The 20,612-nt window shown below is 34.1% G+C and overlaps 1 protein-coding gene across 3 annotated transcripts in view; it reads right to left on the bottom strand.

Annotated features, from left to right (window-relative positions):
* The window catches only part of Mrtf (Myocardin-related transcription factor), a 191,375-nt gene that overhangs the window by 30,732 nt on the left and 140,031 nt on the right, over positions 1 to 20,612 (bottom strand). For 2 of the 3 annotated variants that reach the window (XM_085959372.1, XM_085959371.1), the window contains exon 2: positions 7,528 to 7,827. In XM_085959372.1, coding sequence (XP_085815498.1) covers positions 7,528 to 7,678 — 151 coding nt within the window. In that variant the 5' untranslated portion in view covers positions 7,679 to 7,827. Of the gene's footprint in view, positions 1 to 7,527; positions 7,828 to 17,064; positions 17,819 to 20,612 lie in introns of those variants that run through there. The other variant, XM_085959373.1, reaches the window with a different exon arrangement.

Here is a 20,612-nt window from a genome sequence, read left to right as displayed (position 1 = left end):
ACCCTGCCGCCACAAGAGCGAATGTGACACAAATTTCTCTTTGCAGATTATTTTGACAAACGTTTCTTCTTCTGAAAAATTACTACTACACACAATGACCATTTCGAACACGACATATTCGACGTGTACCAAAACCAAAGCATTCACAGTAAAATGCAAATATAACTATTTATAACTACATCCTTGTAAAGGGACAGAACATGTCAATTAGTATACACAGTTAGACCAGTTATAAAATATATACATATTAGTTAGTTATATATATTATATTTATACCATATTTAATCTGAAAACTCTTTTTATACTGTTTTGATAATATTTATTTGTTTTTGTGTTATGTTGTGAACCTAATGATGTGTAATTTGCAAAGGTCACTATGTAAATAAACAAATTTGAATTTCGTTCCGAACCATCATTATTTAGGCGAACAATCACAAACAATAAATTGCAACCTACGGTATGTCACACGTGCATTATAAGAAAACTCTAAAACATGTCACCAACTTTCAATGCATGTACCTACCCACCAACTTATCTACAGAATATGAATTTGCAAATGCCTACGAATGCTAGCACAAAACGTGGTATCGCCTGTATTCGCTTTGTAATAAAAGGTTCATATTATGAATCCCTCCATATTAGTCCCAAAGACTTTGAATTTAACCGACGTATCTCTGGGAGAAAAATTCCAATCAAAAACATAATATCTTCAGCTTCTCAGCTGTCTTATTGTTTAGTACCCACACAGCTGTCATTTTTGTGGTTAGTATGAGTTGTAGTTTGTACCGAGTATGTACGTATTGCATACATTATCGAGGTGAACGACTCTGCGAGCGTGCAAAGATGATCAGCTGTGCACCAGAAATAGCCGCGGAATTACATAGATGCAGTCCATCGACACCGCAGTGCAGTACCTACCAGGTGGGTTTGCGAAACCACCAATAGGTATAACTTCCTAACGCAACACACTACCACAGTTAATCAGGAATGATACCTAATCTATTTTATAATCCACATTAGGTACCTACTGAAAATGAGAGACTGCAGATTTCAACCACTAATTTCAAATAAAATAAAATATCGGTTTCAAGTAGGTATTACGTAATAAATTTATTATTATTAAATTTACCTATCTATGAATGATTGTTTATTGCTTTGTTGTCTGTGCTAGATAATAGTGATCGCTTGGTTAAAGCAAGTTTGGATTGACATAATATTATACATTGTAACACATGGTTTTTTATACATTTCATGCGCACGTCCTATGCTTTCCTTTTTATGGGAACTAATGTTATTGAGTTTTCAATCCCGAAAACAATAAAAAGTAGGTCTTTAATAACAAAGTTTTTAAATACACTCTAAATAAAATAAGGGTTTGATGAGTGGCTAACAGTCAAACGTTTGTGAAGATTATATCATATTAGATTAAATAAAACACTAAATCCACATAGTTTAATAATTATCAGGACCATGAATGATGTTGAAAAAACCTTATTTTATAAAAATGGAACCTAAATTTAAGAAATTGAAAAAATGCCCTTTGGTCTACTGATTAAGTTAGCTTCAAGTGACTTCGCATTGCAGGTTCATTTAAAATTTAAAGAGAACTTCGCACTTCTACTATGACATTTCCCTATAATTTCAGATTCACCTAATTAGTCACATACATGTGCAGATATTGACAAAATGAGCCTTGAATAATTCATAGGAATGAATAGTGTAACGTAGGTTGTGTATACGTACAAAGGAACAGACTTCAAACCAGAACGCGAGTTGCCATTTTGTTTTCGGGTCTGCCAATATGAACGTGTTATCAATACAACCACCCGTGCAATCGCTCGATTCAAAAATCGAATTACCTTCAAAATTCATAATTCCTATAGACTCCTTTTATCTAGAGTCGAAATTCTTTAATCAGGGCCGATTTCGTCCACATGTCTTTCCTCAAAATATTGTCAGTAACAGATATTTATTATACTGATTTTATTAAGTAATTAAGTAAGTGTGGATGATCAATGGAGAAGAAAACTGTACCATTACGATTATAGTTTAAAATAATGCAATGTTATCATCAATATATCATAATATGATATAATTAGGTATAGGGAAAGTATTCTAAATTTAAGTTAATCGCTTCACCAAACCACATCCGCCCCACAACAGAACCCGGTCTTAATCGGGCGTATCGCGGGACCCTACGTTTGGATATAAAGCATCATTATTTTGGGAATGCCTCGGGAGCAGTTACCCATTGTATTGGTAGCATTTGCTACAATGCATGTTTATATTGTAGCAAGCAATACAAATATGATTGCGAATCGTATTTGCCATACCCATTGCGCCACTGTTGCATGATTTACTATACGTCCATACTAGATGCTAAAATAAATAATTACGACTGTTCGGTCATCCACAAGAAATTAATATATATATATGGGTGGTTCACAATAATTATTATTGATCAAGTCCAATTTTCATAAAATTCGTTTTTTTGTTTCAGTGACTATATAAAACAGATTTCTATATTGTGTTTTAATATCACAACACAATAATTGTAGCTTTACAATTTTCCGCATACATGGCAATACTAGTATTGATAAGAAAGACATCAAACTGAATGTGAATCATGTCCATTTCGACAGTTCCTTCAGCAGTATAAAGAGGTATTTGCTTTAATAAAGCCTGAATATACTTTATGTTCCGACTATTTATTTAAATTGATCCACGTACTATCAAAATATGGTAAGTACCTATACATAGAGAAAACATTCCTAATTTTTTTTTTTTTTGTGATTTTACCGAGGCTTTGACTGCGACTCGCTGTCATATCGCCTCTTCTCTTCTAGAAGGGGATCCGTCGATCAGGTCCTCACTCCTATTCTGTTAAATAGATTTATAATTATTTTGCCTTGCTCTTCCGTCTTTCTTTCTTTCTTCTTTAGACGCCAGTGTTTTATGCACCAGAATCGCTACTCCTCCGTATCTATCCCCTCTGTGTTTTCGATACATCGTGTAATCATTGAATTTCAGATAGTCTAATTCAGACCTCAACCAAGTCTCTGAGATTAATGCTATTGTTATTTTTGTCTTATTGATTAAGTTCTATATCATTCTTTTTTGCTTCATACTTCTAGCGTTCCATTGTAAACTCCTAATTTGTTTTTTTTATCCATTTTGTTGCAGAACCTCCCCTAGAATTTCTCCTAAATTTCCTTCTTTGAAGTTTTTGCATACCCAGTCCACTGCTTTAATTATTAGTTGTTTAATGATCTGCTGCCAGTCTCCCCCTTTCAGCAAGACTTTCACAATTTCTCCCATCGCATTAACCTCTGTCTTCCCCTTTGAATTTTTCTTATTTTTTGTAGGCTTTACGCTACTACTTGTACCTATCTGTTATTGTTGAACCTGAAGCTTCTACCACCACTTCTTCTTTCTTTTTGTTTTCCTTTATTTTTTTAATTATTTCGCTTTCATCTCTTCCCACGATTTTTTTGTTTTAATATATCAGCATAGCTGTTACTTAACATATTTTTTTTGCTTCCTTGAAAGGTATGTTCATTTTTATCATTGCTTCTTTACAATTCTTTTCTTCTTGCCACTTTGGGCATTTTTGGCCGTTTACCGTTTACGTTACCTTTGCAATTGATGCACGTAATCATTTTTTTCGCAAGTTTTGTGGTTTTCACCGCACTCGGGGCACGTTTCTACTTTACTGCCGCAATTGTTCGCAATGTGCCCATATCGCCAGCAGCATTGCATTACTCTGAATACATATGGTTCTACAGCAAAAGAGACGCCATATATGTGAATTGTTCTCGGCAATATTTTCTCCCCAAATTTAATACTGACTGACGAGATCTTCGTAAGCTCTCCTGTATCACTTTTTCTTGTCAACCTCTTACGGTTGGTCACTTTTGCATCACTTTTGATTTCCATTTGCAGTTCTTGGAGGTCCATATCAATGTCGACTTTTCTTATTACTCCATAAGAGCAAGAGTCATTCTCTTTAATCACAAAACCGATATCTTTGAGTACTCCAGCTTGTTTCACTTTATCTGCTTCTTTTTCGTCTTCTACTTGGATGTACGTCTTTAAATTTTTGTTGTAAATTTTCTGTAACTCCTGCCTTATGGAGCATCTGCGCTATTTTCAACTTTAATGGTATTTTACTTCCCGTCGCTATCATGGCGATGTTTTCGTTTCTCTTTGAAGCGACCCCAGAGTCTCTTCTGGGTTTTTTTCCAGAGGTCACAGTCTGCCATTCTTCTTCTTTTCTCCAACCACTTCCTCTTCATCATCGTTTCTTTTCTTCTTCGTTTTTTTGGTTTCATTCACGTCCACAGTAGTGTTAACCATTTTAATATTTTTGCCTTTCACGCGGACTTTGAAATCGCGTAACAGTGTGAACAAATAACAGTGTGGACAACCCCTCGCTTCACCACGTTTGGCGCACTAATTGCTCCCATGCAACAATAATTATTTTTCACTGTTGCTCACTGTTAATATTAATAATATATTAATTTGTGCAGTATTTATGCACTAAATAATAATCTGTAAATCTCGGCTGTCTTTTTTCACCTAATAATCTGTCTTTCAGACTTCACTTATTTATATTAAACTAGCTGAGCCAGCTGGCTCTCGCCAGTCTGTCTCGCTAGGTCTTGCAGACGGCTTGGCGGTATTGTATATTAATATAATTGTGAAGTATGCATAAACGGCTCCATAGTTTTCCCTTCGGGATGGATTTTCATTTACATCAGACATTTTGACATTTCGCTGATTTGTCAGTTTTACGATTTGCATCTCGTCACTGCCAATACAAATTTGGAGTCATATGCGTAGTCTATTCTGGAGTCAGGCCTTCACAATATCACCTGACACCACTTCATGCTGCTAGGTCTAGCAGAACAGCTGACAATCGCCGATTGCTACCAATGACATATTAATTTTAATACAATATATGTGTAGGTATGTGCATTAAAATATGATAAATAATTGTACATCTCATTCATTCGAATATACAACAATATTATGTGATTATCATAAAAAGCGACCCATTATATCCAAATATTAATCTCTTTCGGGTCCTATTTACACAATAGAAAAAGGTTAGCAGCATAAAAAACAAATTTAAACATTGTTTTGTTTCATTGTCTATAAAAAATAAATGTATGTAAAAAATAAAATAATATTTACAAATCAAATTTTGAATTCAAAATTAACCTTAGCCAATATAGTTTCCCGGTGCGGGACATTCATATTGAGACAAATGTTAATAAATAATAAAGCAATACATATTATATCTGAGAGGAATAGACCAATTCTGATAAAAACAGGAATTTATAAAACCTAAAAATGTGGAATTAGCTTAAAGAGGCCTTCATTCAGCAGTGGATTGATACAGGTTGATGACGATATAAATAGGTAGGTATATAAAACCACAAATTTAAAAAAAATATGGCAGTTTATGTGACTAAGAAGAGTAGAATTAGGTTGGGATAACCTTCATGCAGCAGTGGATTGATCTTGATTAATGATGATAATGACGATATTATGAATGGGTAAATATAATATCAGCAATTTTGATAAATATAGCAATTCATATGATCGACAGAAATACAAACAAATTAGAAAGGCCTTCATCCATCAGTGGATTGATTCAGGCTCATGATGCTAATGGCAATATAAATAGATACCTATAATATCACCAATTTTGATACATACAGCAATTCAAATGACATAAAGGAGTAGAATCAGGCTAGGGAGGCCTTTATCCAGCAGTGGATTGGTTCAGGTCGATGATGATAAGGACGATAGAAATAGGTATAATATCACAAATTCGTTAAACCTATAGTAGTAGAATCAGGTAGCGGAACCCTTCATCCAGCAGTGGATTGATTGTGGTTGATGATGGTGACGATATGAATATGTCGATAAATATAATATCACCGATTTTGATAAATACAGCAATTCATATGACAGAAAGGAGTATAATCAGGCTATGGGAGGCCTTTATGCAGCAGTGGATTGTTTCAGGTCGATGATGATAAGGATGATAGAAATAGGTATAATATCACAAATTCGTTAAACCGATAGTCGTAGAATCACGTTGCGGAACCCTTCGTCCAGCAGTGGATTGATGATGATGATGAAATTCAAGACTATCAATAATACAATCAACGTAGAGAGGCCGTCATCCAGCAGTGGATTTATTAAGGCTCGTGATAAAAATGGCATTATAAATATAGATAGTATAATATCACTGATTTTCATGTGTAAGTAAGGAGTAGAATAAGGCTGAGGAGACTTTCATCCAGCAGTGGATAGGTCCAGATTGATGATGATAAGGATGGTAAAAATAGGTAGATATTTTACAATATCACACATTTTGTCAACTATAACAATTCGTATTGATTTATTTCATTGTTTGCAATGGCAACTTAATATGACTATATCTATGGAAATTAGTAGCCTAGGTAATTAGGTAAACAAAGTATTTAAAAAAAATCAAATTCGTTATTAATTAATAGAAAACTCATCTTGATTGATATTGATTATTTATGGGCGCTAATAGAAATGTCACATTTTTTCGATTAATTCTGCAAATTCTAAATTTGAATTCTGACACGTCAAATGAACTTGTTTTGCGAAAGAAAACAAATGACAATCATTAGGCTATAAGTTCGACAGATAAAAAGCAGTGACATAGTTTTAGATTATATTTTCGTAGTAATTAGTGAGGAAAGATGTATTTATTTCTAGTTCAAACTCAATAGTGCGCCAATGTGCTACTTACAGATTTGAATAGATTTGTGGAATATTAATTCTGATTTCTGAAATTTCGATTATACAGAAAGTATTAAGCGAAATTATAATCAATTTGCGGTAGATAGACAGTAAAGTAGCGAAAATGTATGGTGACGGATGTAAAACGCGATTTTAAAATGATTTTATCTGTGATTGTGTCGAGTTTTATCAGATTGTGCCCGATTCAAATGGAAGTAGATTCGGGACTCCAAAAATTGAAGTTAATTCCTTTAATAATCAACAAAGTGGTATTTAAATAAAAAAGTTGACGTATTTTCCAAAATCTCTTAGGATAATAATATATAGGAGATTCTGGTAACAACAATTTTACTTTCTATTCGACACGGGCGTTCTACTCAAATGCTCAAGTCCAACTGGTGTTCTAAAATTTAAAATTTATTTTTCTATACTCTTCTTTACCATGGATTTTCGTAGTTTTGTCACAGTGTGTGGTGATTTCAGTCTTGGGTGAGTACTCCTGTGACATTCCGAGGCACAAAAAAACGGAAAATGATTCCTAAATTTTACAAAAGGTTTTATCTTTAGGTCCAAATATCTCAGGATCCATTTTGATGGACTTGGTCCATAATTATTGTGAACCACCCATATATAACTTGCAGGCTATTATTTGCAAAGGGCACACAAATAGACAAAATGGCAACGATGTCCGACCAAAGGGAGAAAAAGAGATTTGCATGATGAAAGACGGTAGGTACTCACATTCTTTATTCTTGTCCATGGCTTGCTGCAGTGGGGTGGCGTCGACGGTGACGTGCGATGAGTGAGCGGAGCGGGGGGACGCTGTTGGTGGCGGCGGCGGCAGAGGAGGGGGGGCGGGAGGGGCGGTTGGCGAGGGCGCAGCGCCCGCCATCGCCCGCGGCGGGTGCTGCGGCGCTTGCTGCTGGTGCTGCGGCAGGAACCACTCCGGGTAGATGGCGCTCAGCGTCTCGACGAGATCGCGGTCGAGCGTCACCCGCCACGACCCGCCGCTCTCCTCCGACGCTGAGCTGTGCGTCGACTCTGCAAATTGACAACGCGTATAATTAGTATCACAAAATCTATTTAATGCAATACCAATTTATAAATAATTTCATAACATCGTTTAATTTGTGTTAAACTTATAGTCCGGTTGCAGTTTGCAAAACAATAAAATGAAAATTTAAAAACATGTATTTGTAAGACTCAATGCATGGATTGAAAGAGTTTAGCGGCGTTGTTGAATTTTCACGCGACAATTCCAACTTACATGACATATGCGCATGCGCACGATAACGATGGTGGCGAACCTGCCGAAATAAATTCGAACTATAACCGCGAAGAACATTTTGACGTTTATCGATTTTCACAACCTATCCAAACCTGTCAAATTGCACCACACAATTACAATAAACGCTTTCACCTACGCTTGAAGAATGGGATTGGCGAGACAGTTGGCACTTTTGTGTGTAATCAATTATTGTCGCAATAGTTTAAATTATACATTATTGTTGCCAGTAAATCAATGCACGTGCATTATTATTGTGACACTATTATTATCTACGATGATGAAGATTCTGAGAAGGGTATCTGATCAATTCTTTACGTTATGAATGCCAGTTTTACGATATTTTATTAAAGATGTCAATTTAGTATATAAACAGTAAGTCACTCTAATCTGCACACTGTATATTTACCATATGTAGGTACTATGTATTGCCTGAAGATACCGAAAGGCAAAACCCGGCTCACTAAGCTTGATTAATAATATGTAAGAGTGCAAATATTTGGACAATTAGAATGATTCATAAGTATAATCAAATATAAACACAAAACATGAAAATATTGAACCTAAAAGGTGAAACCCGGGTCACTAAGCCCGATTAGTGCAAAATTTCTCAATTAGAACAATTCGTAAGATTAATTGTCCGAAACCCTGAATATGCCTAAATATGAAATCCGAGTCACTAAGTCCGATTACTATGATGGTGCAAGCACTTCGTCAATTAGAAAAAATCGTAAGAATAATTAAACAAACACAAAACATCATATTCCTAAACACTGATCTAGGTTATAAATTGCGTGTGGAACATATTTATGAGTATGCAAGTAAATATATTACCATTAACAATAGAAATTACATAAAAACCAACATGTGAGCACTTCCTTACTCACACCCGCACCCCTTCGAGATTACTAAAAAAATCGACAATTGCGAAATCAGTCGGTGCCCGGAAGAAGGAAGAGACTCCTCTTGGCAATAGGCTCATTAGACCGAGACTAAGCTGAACTTGCGACAGGCTCGAAGGCAGTGGAGACGTTTCCTGCAGGCGGCCAAGACCCGCATTGGGTTGCAGTACCGATGATGAATGAACGAATGAGCTTGAATCACAGATCATTTAAAAATCTGCCAACTGACATGGCAACAATGTATTGATTGACGATGCTAATGAGTGATGACGATTCATAATAAAGTACATGGTGACTGGCAGTAGGCAATAATTATTGCGCCGCGGATATCGCCGAGAGTTATGCTAATCCACGTGATGGTGGGCGGCGATCTGCGAGGGAGGGCAAGCCTCGTCCGCCCACTGGCGAAAACCCACGTCAATTTATTTAATAACTGATATCCTTCCGATTCTCAGGTAAACGGCTTAACTACTCAGTCATATAGCGTGGATATGTTAAAGTTAAACTGACCAAAGTACCTACAGCGACTACACGAAGCTCTTGAATTGCTAACGTAGCTGTACAATACTGTATCCTTTGATAACAAATTGTAAATTAATAATTGACGGGGTGCCGACAACTTTAAATACTTATGGGTGCACATCTCATGAGAATGGTTAAAACTGTTAAAACCAAATGCAACTTGTTCGGCGCTTATACCTATTCCGACGAAGCTGCTTTATGGTAGCGACTCATGACATGACAGAAGGCTCAGAGTAATCGTATACAGAGTTCCAAGAATACTAAACATGCGGTGGGTGTAAAGAGAAGATGAGAAGGCGGACCATACAGTCTATCGTCACATCGAATGCCTGAAGAATCTCAACTTCGATTTCCTTTTATTCAAGTCCACAGTTTCATCCACAGGGTGTACAACGTAGAACTGGGATATGCCGGCATGACTTGGGAACATGTCGGAAGACTGACAAGCGACAGGGATTCTTGGAGACACCACGTAGTGTCAATGTGCTCTAAAGTGCGGATATGGACTAAGAAGAAGAAATTAATACTAACACAGCCTTGGTTATCAAAAAGAATTAAAATATGAAGGCCACCATCCACTATAGGATCCACTATTTTTAAGATATTGTGTTTAGTTTAGATATCAGTAACTATACATTATACAACTATTAAGAGCTTTCGAGCTTTTTCCGTGTATCCACTGTTACTCAGTTGTTAAATCTGATCATTACATTGTATTAAACATTTATGTTTAAAAAAAAAACATATAAACATACTGCTGACTAAAAAGGTAATTATTGCTACCATAATTTAAATTAAAGCAATGTAAAATCGTACGTTCTATACAATGTAATCAATATTTTTTATTGTTTTTATTGTGAAATGGGCAATCTCTTTTCCCTTTAAATAAGAAAAACACTACATAAATGAATATTTAGATAACTATTTTGTTTGAAATCTCCGATAAAATCCTCCTTTTAGCATATTGTATGTAGACTATGGCAGATTCTTGTGTGCATTGAGGTAAACAAACGTTAGGTCAGGCATGCATACATTGACGTATGGTAACCGTGAATAATAAATGCTAGTTTAATTTAATAATAAATTACTATTCCAGATCGATTTGAAAAACAAACAGTGAAGCTGTCAGGTTTTCTCCCACGCGTTTCAATCGAAAGAGCTCGTTTTCAGGTGGCCAACCCGTGGCGCGCGGGACAGCGTTTGGCCAAACAGCAATTAATACGTAGAGCAGGCCATGAGACAATGTGTGTAGGTACCTACATATTATGCAGATACATTGAGGATTCACAGAATATTTATTTTATTAAATAAAAAGCATTTCAAGTTATACACATTTATATTTTTATAAAAATCGATGTTTTTTTTAAATAAATATAAAAAATATTAAAACGATGAATTAGTCAAAAATCTACACTGTAAAAAATTGAAAACTTAATAAACTAAATTTTAATAATAAATATGACCATAAATATAATGAAATAATAACGTTATTCGTGACGTACCTAAATATGCAACAAATTCACATTTTTTTACAAAATTGTTTTTATTAATTTATCTTTGACTTAAAAAAATCTTTTTAAAGTTTTCAGATACATATTTATTAATTAATACAGTTGAAATTGTAAACTATCAAAAAAATGTCTCAAATTGCAAGCTTCGTATTTTTCCGCTAGGTGCCTATGCTCCCCCCCCCCCCCCTAGGGAGATAACAATAAAATAGCAACGCGAAAAACTAGCGCCGCATTTGCAAGCTATATTATTGAGTATGTAATCGTAACTAACCACAAGAAACTTTAAAAGCGAAATTATTTATTGAAGATATGTAAATTAATTTTATTACTTAGATATAACTAACAATTATTGAAATTTCAATAATGATTTTATGCAGCTTAAAAACCTAAAAACGATTATACTAATAAATTCTGAAAAAACTAGGTAAATTTAATTGATTTATTTTAAAACAGAATTTCATTTCTTGATATTTTATATAATTATTGTCCATAAATCTTCAAAAATAATTTCGCCCTTAAAATTTGTTAGATATATCTGTAAATATATAAATATTATGTTGTTATTAATTGACGATGTCCCATTGAAGCGGACGAAACCGGTCCTGATTATTATTAAACATAGTTTTAATTTAAAGTACACCATATTATAGTTTTTTTTATTTTAATGACAATTTTTATTAGATATTATTAAAACAAAAAAGGTTTACATTCTCTGATTAACGCTGGTTAATGGCTTTATAATATCACTTGCATTGAGACAAACACGTTCGTTCAGATTTCCGTAAAGCAGAATCGAGAAAACTCGATCTACGAGCATTTTGTATTATTAATTGCTCATTAGTTTTCTATGAAATATTTTTATTTTCATTTATAAAACGCAACAACGTTTATGAATAAACACCTTTTTATTAATAAAAACATGACTAAGTAGTACAAAATCGTGGAATCGACTTTATTTTTTTGACTAACTTCAAAATGACTCTTAACTTCGCAATCACACCCACTTGTTAGTATTTAATGAACTACTTATAGGTTCGTTTAGAATATCGAGTAACGCAAGCAAGCATATAATAATAAAAATAATTTTAATATTTTTAAGGAGAGAATGAATAAACCAATGTTAACCATGTAAAAAACATTTAGGAAATTTTAGGAAAAAATCCTTAAAAAAAAGTTGCAGCGAGTTGAACTTGAACTCCCATCTTTCACTTTCCGGATGAGTGTGAACGTAAGTCAAAATCGAGATTTTATGGTATTTTAAAAGCATTAGCCTGGATATTTCTTAAACGTTGTAGATAATCTATTTATATAACTTTGAAGCCTTATTATCCTTTATAAATTTTATTTTAAACATTTGATGACTGCGTAAAGTATTTTTATTACATAAAATAGTATTCTTTTAAACCTCTCGATCAAATGTTTTAGAATATAGTCTTATTTCAGTACATGTGCAGTGGTGTTAAGATTTTTTAGTTTTATTAATTTTTAAACGCATTTATAAAACTATTAGTAAAATTTATGTTAATATTATATAGTGAAATATTTACAATAAAAAAATATATTATAATCTCTGTGATCCCAAATTTGACAAGAATTAGGCATTTTATTATTCAAAAAATGGGCAAGATCACCACATTTGAAGATAATTCTAAAGATACTGATTATAAGCTATGTCTTTGACCATTCAAATGTGTTAAAACATCCTACGAATAATGATTGTTTTATTATAATTATTGACCTAAGAATAAGGTAGTATTTTTTTGAAATACGCTATATCTATTGGCATTTCCCAGTGGTTAAGCTACAACGGCCGTAGCCATAAGTTGACAAACGATAACTGAAGTAGGGAGTAAGATCATGTTAACGCGCGTGTTTGAACATGTACCTAACCGAAAAAAACGATTTTTTCCGGTATTCCAGTCCGGTATTTCATTTCCAGTATTTTTTGGATTGCCATTTCAACTTCGTTTAGAAATTAAATATTCATTTCGGTACCTACAAAAAAGTTTACAGAATATTTTAAAAGAAATAAATCAATATAGAAATATAATACCTATCTACCTTTGATTGAATTTTCGTAAACAGTCAGTGTATGTCTGACTATTCCCGTCAGTATGTAAGTATTATTTCTTTACATTTTATTCCGAAAATTCCCGAAATAACAAATGAACACAACTGTTCCAAATTACAAACAATCGAAACAACAAACCCAAAAACATTTCTACCAAACTAGTATTTACACACTTTGTTGTGGAAATACTTATGTAGATAATAATTATGTAGGTCCACATACTTCGTTGCTCTGAAAATGTAAATGCGAATACTACACGGTACTCGGCGAGCAGGGCGTGGACATGTCGTAAATTGTACAATGAAAGAGCAATTTACGCGTTACAATTAGGATTGCCAACTGGAATAGAAATTTCAGTCAATAATCCCGGTTCAATCATATCCGGGACTCAAAACGTCCCAGAATTTTAGAGAAATCCATCTACAGAATTATATATGTAATGGGTTTGATCTCGATCGTTCACTGACTTATCGACAATATGCATCTTCCAGGCATAATTATAACAAATTGACAATACCCGGGGCGAGTCCTAGTCTCTTCCACCTACCCTGAGCCAGTGTTTTCCAGGTTTCCACCACCTGGTAACCACCGAAGTTAGAACCTGCCAGTCCACATCCTGGATAACTCACCCCATCGGTTGTTGGACACTCAATTTTTGCGATGTACTCGTAGTTCGCCCATCTGATTCTATCAAGTTTAATGAATGCGGAGATACATTATTCTTGGAATATGTTGTAGAACTCCAGAATGTACCAGCAGTAAGGGTCCATATTATATCCTACGCGACACCTTTCCCTCGAATACATCAAACGCACACTCATCGGCCTGGGTTTGAGTCCAACACTCTTATAATAGGTACGTCAGAATTGAACACCAAAGTGGAATCCATTTGCTAATATCTCTAATATAGCTGTTTTATTTCTTTTTATCGGTGAAGATATCGAATCGCATTAAAATGTAATTTTCAACAGACACACCTCTTTGCATCCCTTCTTCATTTTTTGTGAATTACACACCTGGGTAGGTACGGGATAGTTAACTGTTTTTGAGTGGGTATTGTAAAATTACATATAATGTTTTTAATTCCCGTTTCAGACCACGAGTCCTGGAATTGTCTCAAAAATTATTGACAACCCTACTTGAAATATAAGTATTCGGTAGTAATTTAATGAGAAGGGAGTTCCCAGGCCACACAATGGGTTTAGTTTTCATTCAACCTTGCCAGGCGGACCGCGACTAAGCTCCGAAGGTACGCCCTACAAATCGACGCAAATCAATCAATACCAATGATTATCTATTATGAATGGTTTAATGAGTCTAATAATGAATAATGACAACTGTACCTGCCGACGTAACCATATAGTATGCTTTATAATATAAGTTTTTATATAATAATAGACCATAGACACGGTGATGTTTCGTAAAGACGCCAGGGGCCAATGTAATTGAGACGTACATACACACTGTGGAATACAGATAGGGACTTAACCAATATGAAACACCGAGGCCAATTTTAAGGGAATCGAAATAATCCTGTAATACGTATAATAGAATAATTACGATTACTCGAGTTTGCATCTCTCGCATTATTCAGGCCGCAGCGCATACGATTAACTTGTTTCTATGTAGGTACCTACTGAGAATGAAGCCAGTTCAAAACCTACGTCGAATTGACGAAGTATACAATGTTCAGTTATCGGTAGATTTTAAACCATGTCAAGAGATTTTCTTATAGGTAAGTATGCAATAAACTATTTTTTTATTCAACGAATTTTAGTAATGCAACATAAAAAATAGTTCATTAAAGTATTAGCAAGCGCAAGTACCTACGTTAAAACTAAAATTTGGAGAGATCTTGACGACGTTATCTACCTATTATTGGCACCTTTATTCAAACCACAAAAACCGACTGCTAATATTAACGCAATTTGTGAAGCACTTCATATGTATGAATACTAGTTAATTTTGCCGTATTTAAGTAGGACGCAGATGGTTCAATTGGTTAAGCACAATGGCCGGAATTCAATGGATGCGGTTTCGAGTCCCGCGTGTCTCAAAGAACTAGAAGGTATATTATCTGAGGTGTTCTCCAATTGTGTAAATTTATACAGTATTCACGTAAGTTCAAGAAAACATACTTTTAACATGTCTTAAACGAATGGAGTTAAAACCAAATTGTACGTCTAAATATAAATCACCCGTTGACAACAAAAGGGATTGGAAGACGAAATTGGAAAAGATCTCATTTATAGAACAAAGTAATATTTTATCGGCCCGAATGGATAGTTCAACGCCGTCGATCGACCTTTTCGCTATGTCCTGTCACCCTACAAATTGTAGGAAATTGGTCCTTCCACAGTGGGACTAATGGTTACAATATTTCAAATGACATTGACGATTTACACGTTGACCCACATGCTATTCTTACATTGGTTTCCTTTTCTCTGAGGAAAAATAATAGCTTTCTTTTTAATTAATCATTTTAACTGAAACTATTACAAAGAACACACTGTCAAACAAGTGCTATTAATATAACTACGTATCGTTAGCAATTAGCATACATATTATTCAGAAAGTAATCTATACATATTGTTTATTAAGTTGCAGTTCAATTGTTATTGTTTTAACAATGAATAATTCTACGAAAATATAAAATGGATAACCCCAATGGCATGCGATAGTATTTTTCAAGTGCATATGCATCCTACAATAAACAAAGCACAATCAAAAAGTAGCAATTACCTACCTAATTATTCATTATAGTGTGATACTTGTATCCTGGTCGACATGAGAAATGGCTGTCCAACATTCGCTCAATCTATTATTACAGCAGTGGCACACATATGGCACGCGTGCCACGTTTGGCCGGCGGGGAAATTCTGTTTCCACTCGAAAGAATTGTAGTAAAGAATCCATGTAAAATTTCAACCACCCTGACAATTGTGGCTCAATTTAGATTCTGGATTAAATAATTTTGGGGAAAAGCCGATTGGATCGGAAGGAAGAGTTAAAAGAAAGCTGTCGACTTAGATGGAAAAAATGCAAGAGCTAAAAAATGTTTATTGTTTGATTGTGGATGGATTTTTTTTGCACCTAAGCATAAAAATTCTTACCACCCCTCTCACTTATAGAAATAAATAATCTCCCACTAATTACCAAGAAAACATAATACATATTTTATGTCTTATTATGTATTTAAATTATAGTTATGTTTTACTAAATTGGACAACGTTAATAAGTTACGTTTCCGCAAAACTGAGAAATTACTTTTTAAAGTGGTATGTTTTCTTAAATACGTATGGGTTCAATCAAAACACTCTTGGAGCAATATTTATCAATGGATTTTAAGATTTGAGCGAAGTGGTAGATGTCAATCCTAATAAATTCATTCAGTTTGGATATTGAAGAGATTAGTCAATGCAATAATGTAGTTCAGTTATAAATGCCATAATTCAACATAACACACGTGTTTAAATTATGATGTCACCATACGCAGCTATAATTACTTAAAACTGTGGCATCAAAATACAATAAATATTATATTGAAAACATTTCAATATAAACAAGCTTTCAATCACAACGGCCTGACCCTGTGGACCAAAAGAATGCGCCATTAATTATATATTTTATTAATATTTTTAATAAGATTCTTTTAGACTTGATATTATAAATCCATAGTACATACAAATACCATTATTATATTATCAAGATATAACTACCACTTTTATACCCTAAATATAAAAATTTAAACCTACCTGTAAGAGTTCAAATAATCAAGCAACAATTGTGTTATTTTATTTATAACTTGTAACATATTGACAAGATAACAATCCGAACATCAACTATACAGTTCATGAGATAGCAAATTATCTTATCAGGCACTTATAATTTGATAAAAGAAAATCGTTTTAGGGATAACAAAATACATTTCCAAAATACTATAATAATATAGCCAATGAATAAATGAAGTTATATTGTAAAACTTACAATTTTCGACGAATCCTGACTGCGATCCTTGACATCAGTTTTCAATGATCGAAACTAATGACACGCCCAGTAAACGTTAAAATCGTAACCATATAATAAATAATATTAAAAAAGGCGAAGAGTTGAGGTAAAAAAATATCTTTCATGTGACATCTTCCGATGACGAAGGGCCGGAAAGGATATGCTCCGAATTTAACGCCGTCCAAATGAAACACATTATTTTTATAACACCGCACTAAAAATAGTTACTCGATAGCTTATGTACACTTTGCGCCACACTGTACTTAAATACACATTCGAAGAAAATTTTATCCAGACATCATCCAAGTTACATTCACAAGCTGGTAGAATGAATGCTATTACACAAAACAAAACCTACATAATGTAGTATTTTACTTATTGTATATTTATTATTTGATAACTTGGTCAATCTTTACATTTATTTGTCACTTATTTTTAAGGTCACAACGTCGAGGAGACGAAAACAAACCTACAGATTGTTTTTGTTTTTTGTTTTTTTTTAGCACTATTCTTCCATGGCATATGTTGGCCACTTTCACCGTCACTGGGTCACTTAATCACCGGCTAACCGTTATAAAAATTTGAATTGAGCGGTAGAGATTCCGTCGTGTTTACGATAGTTTTCACGGGCAGTGTTCCATCGCATAATACACGCTTTCCCTCGCAGGTGAGGCGTCAAAGGCACGAAGCGCCGTGCTGCGTTGTGTTTACCGTGCGGTAGGTTTCGCGAAGTGGCCGGAATAGAGGATTACGTCAGTGAGCTCATGCACGGGCAGATAAACAACACAGCTACGGATAATGGAAAACATTATCGGCGCGTGGGAGTCGAACCTGTACCTGTGTATCGGCTGTGCGGCGTGCTCAGGTGAGAATCGACGGCACGTCACGTGGGGTTGAGGAGGCAGGCGGCCTACCTGAGCACGTTTGGCTAACTGCCGTCGGCGACGTCACTCAATAATGCACGGAGATTTTCTTATAAGGTGCATTGGGGTAATTCCGACAGGAATTTCTATGAGATGACTAGAGGTTATATATTTCGGTTAATTATTCAAAGTGTTTTATATTTACTGCCATTATTGTTTTACCCCTGTGTACTTAAAGAAAAGATGTATGATAAATATATATTAGATTCTTGAATATATAGTTGGGTTCTTTAAATTAAGAATTTGAAATATTGAGTCATTTTTTTTCGGCATTGGGGAAATTACGAACTATCTTGGGGTAATTCCGAAATTATTCAAAAGTTGATTTTATTGCACTTTGACTGAAGGTTTACCTTTCTTTTTCGACCGTAATTACTCCTAACACAAAATATCATCAATTTTGTTAATAGTTTCCATAATCCCTAACTTTTGATACTATTAGTTCGGAATTACCCCAAAAAAAGATAGTGGTTCTCAAAATTTCAGTTAAGTACTTAGGATTATAGGGATTGTGGAACGGGATGGAGCAGAGCAGGTTTATTCCCGGTTGTCACTACCAGTTTTGTTCCCACCGGTGACAAATAATGAGAAAAAATATCTCAATATGACACAAGTACCTACCACCTTAAATCAATAAAATAAAGACGAGGAAAATCAAAGAAAATGATAATTTTAAAAATCAATTTTTATTTGAGTCTACATTCTTATTTGCCTACCTTGATAGAACAATATTTTTTATAAAGACGTCTTTTGTTTACTTACTTACTGCTTTTTGCATAGCAAAATAAACTTTCTTTATACCCTTACAGTTAAATTAGTCAACATTAAAAATGTAAATCAAAGTCAGAACTTGTCTTTTTAATCATTTAAATCTACTTTTATGGCATAAACTTATAATTTATTCCTGCTAGCAAACCTAAAACTAAAATGCGGGCTACACTGTTAAAAAAATATAACAGAATTGATTAAGACACGGTCTGAAAGCCTCACATATACATAATAATGATATATTGGTTTGGTACGCAATCAGCCAAAATAAATTCTATCTTTATCATTACATAAGTAATATTCTTTTTCATCAGCACTTTTTTTTTGTATATCTATCTTCTTCACTATAATGACTCTGGAACTTTGTCAATATCTTTTCTTTTGGTCGTAATAAAGGTTAGCTACTGCTGTGGTCTCATAGTTTTTAAGAAGTTGATAGAGAAGTATGTTTCCTCATGTTTTATTATTTCTTCTATGAACCCAATATAGTACCTCCATTTTTTTCTGATTGAATATCTGACAAGCACTGAATCATTTAATTTGTAATTTTCCTTCTTGAGTTTTGTATAATATATCTTTATTTTTCAGTTTTAGTAGCAGTTGTTCATCTTTGCCCTTTTCTTCTGAGTCTTCTCTAGTTGTGATATTTTTTTTCCATTTATAAAAACATCAACGTTGTCTTTGTCATCTCTTTCAATGTGTCTTTTCTCTTCGTTTTTTTTCTGTTTTATCCGCTTGATTTTCTTTACCTTTACTTTTTTTGCCAACACCTTTACTCTTAGTACAGAGAGAATTTGAATCGTTATTGGTGAGCATCTTTTTGTAAGTTAAACTTTCACCATATTTCACATCTTTTGTTTTTTTTGTGACCTTAGTTCTTCCATGTATATTTTAAAATCATCTTCAGAGTATTCATCCATCAATACTTCAAAATCAAGATAATCTATAATATCAGAATCGCTATATTCGCTCATGATGTCGGATACACTAGTTATGCTGTTAAGTGAAGGCTGGTGTTACCGCACTTACCCAAGATTATATATAATAGGACGTGCGATAGCTTCTTATTAGGACGACGCTAAATTTACTTACTTTAATATTAATTTAATTAAGTATATTATGTACATCTAAATCAGATATAATTTTAGTATCTTTACAGATTGAGAAGCACTGCCAATTACTATGAAAAAGTTAAGTGGGCTATTGCGGAATGAATATATATCGGAATAACCCCAAAGGGGTATTTCCGAAAAAAAATTAAAAACAGAGCTAGGACATTGTGTTCCTCTCACAATTTGTAAAAAAACGATAATCTATCGTAAAAGCAATCACTTATTCAAATAACTTACCTGAATTCCGAGATATGTAAGTTGGGGTAATTACGAATCAGCAAAAATGGCGCGAAAAACACTTCTCCGAAAAAACTTGATGGTATGCACGCATTGTTGACACTAGCGACTAGCGACGACTGTCGAGGCGAGCACAATGAACATGGTGTCTAGACTAAATGTTGCCAATAGGAAAATATCGCTTCGATTGGTAGAATTTTTGAACTTTCGGAATATACCCATATTCGGAATTACCCCAATGCACCTTATATAAGTATAGACTACAATCTACATTGATTAATTCTTCAAACAGTCCACAATCTAGTAAGTAGTACATATTACCAACATAAAACTGGATTAGTGTTATTATAAGGAATTCATCAAAGTGCATTATTATGCAGGAGCGTTAGTTTTGTGACAACGTCATAAAAATGGCTGCTGCCTTCTCAGTAGGTATATATATTATATAGAAAAATATTTGGAAAAACAAAATATTAGAACAGACAGC

This window comes from Rhyacophila brunnea, unplaced genomic scaffold (assembly GCF_057557595.1).
Source record: "Rhyacophila brunnea isolate RB1 unplaced genomic scaffold, BYU_Rbru_1.0 scaffold_9, whole genome shotgun sequence".
NCBI lineage: Eukaryota > Metazoa > Arthropoda > Insecta > Trichoptera > Rhyacophilidae > Rhyacophila > Rhyacophila brunnea.
Note: the sequence above shows the minus strand (reverse complement) of the source record. Positions and strands in the feature narration are given on the sequence as shown.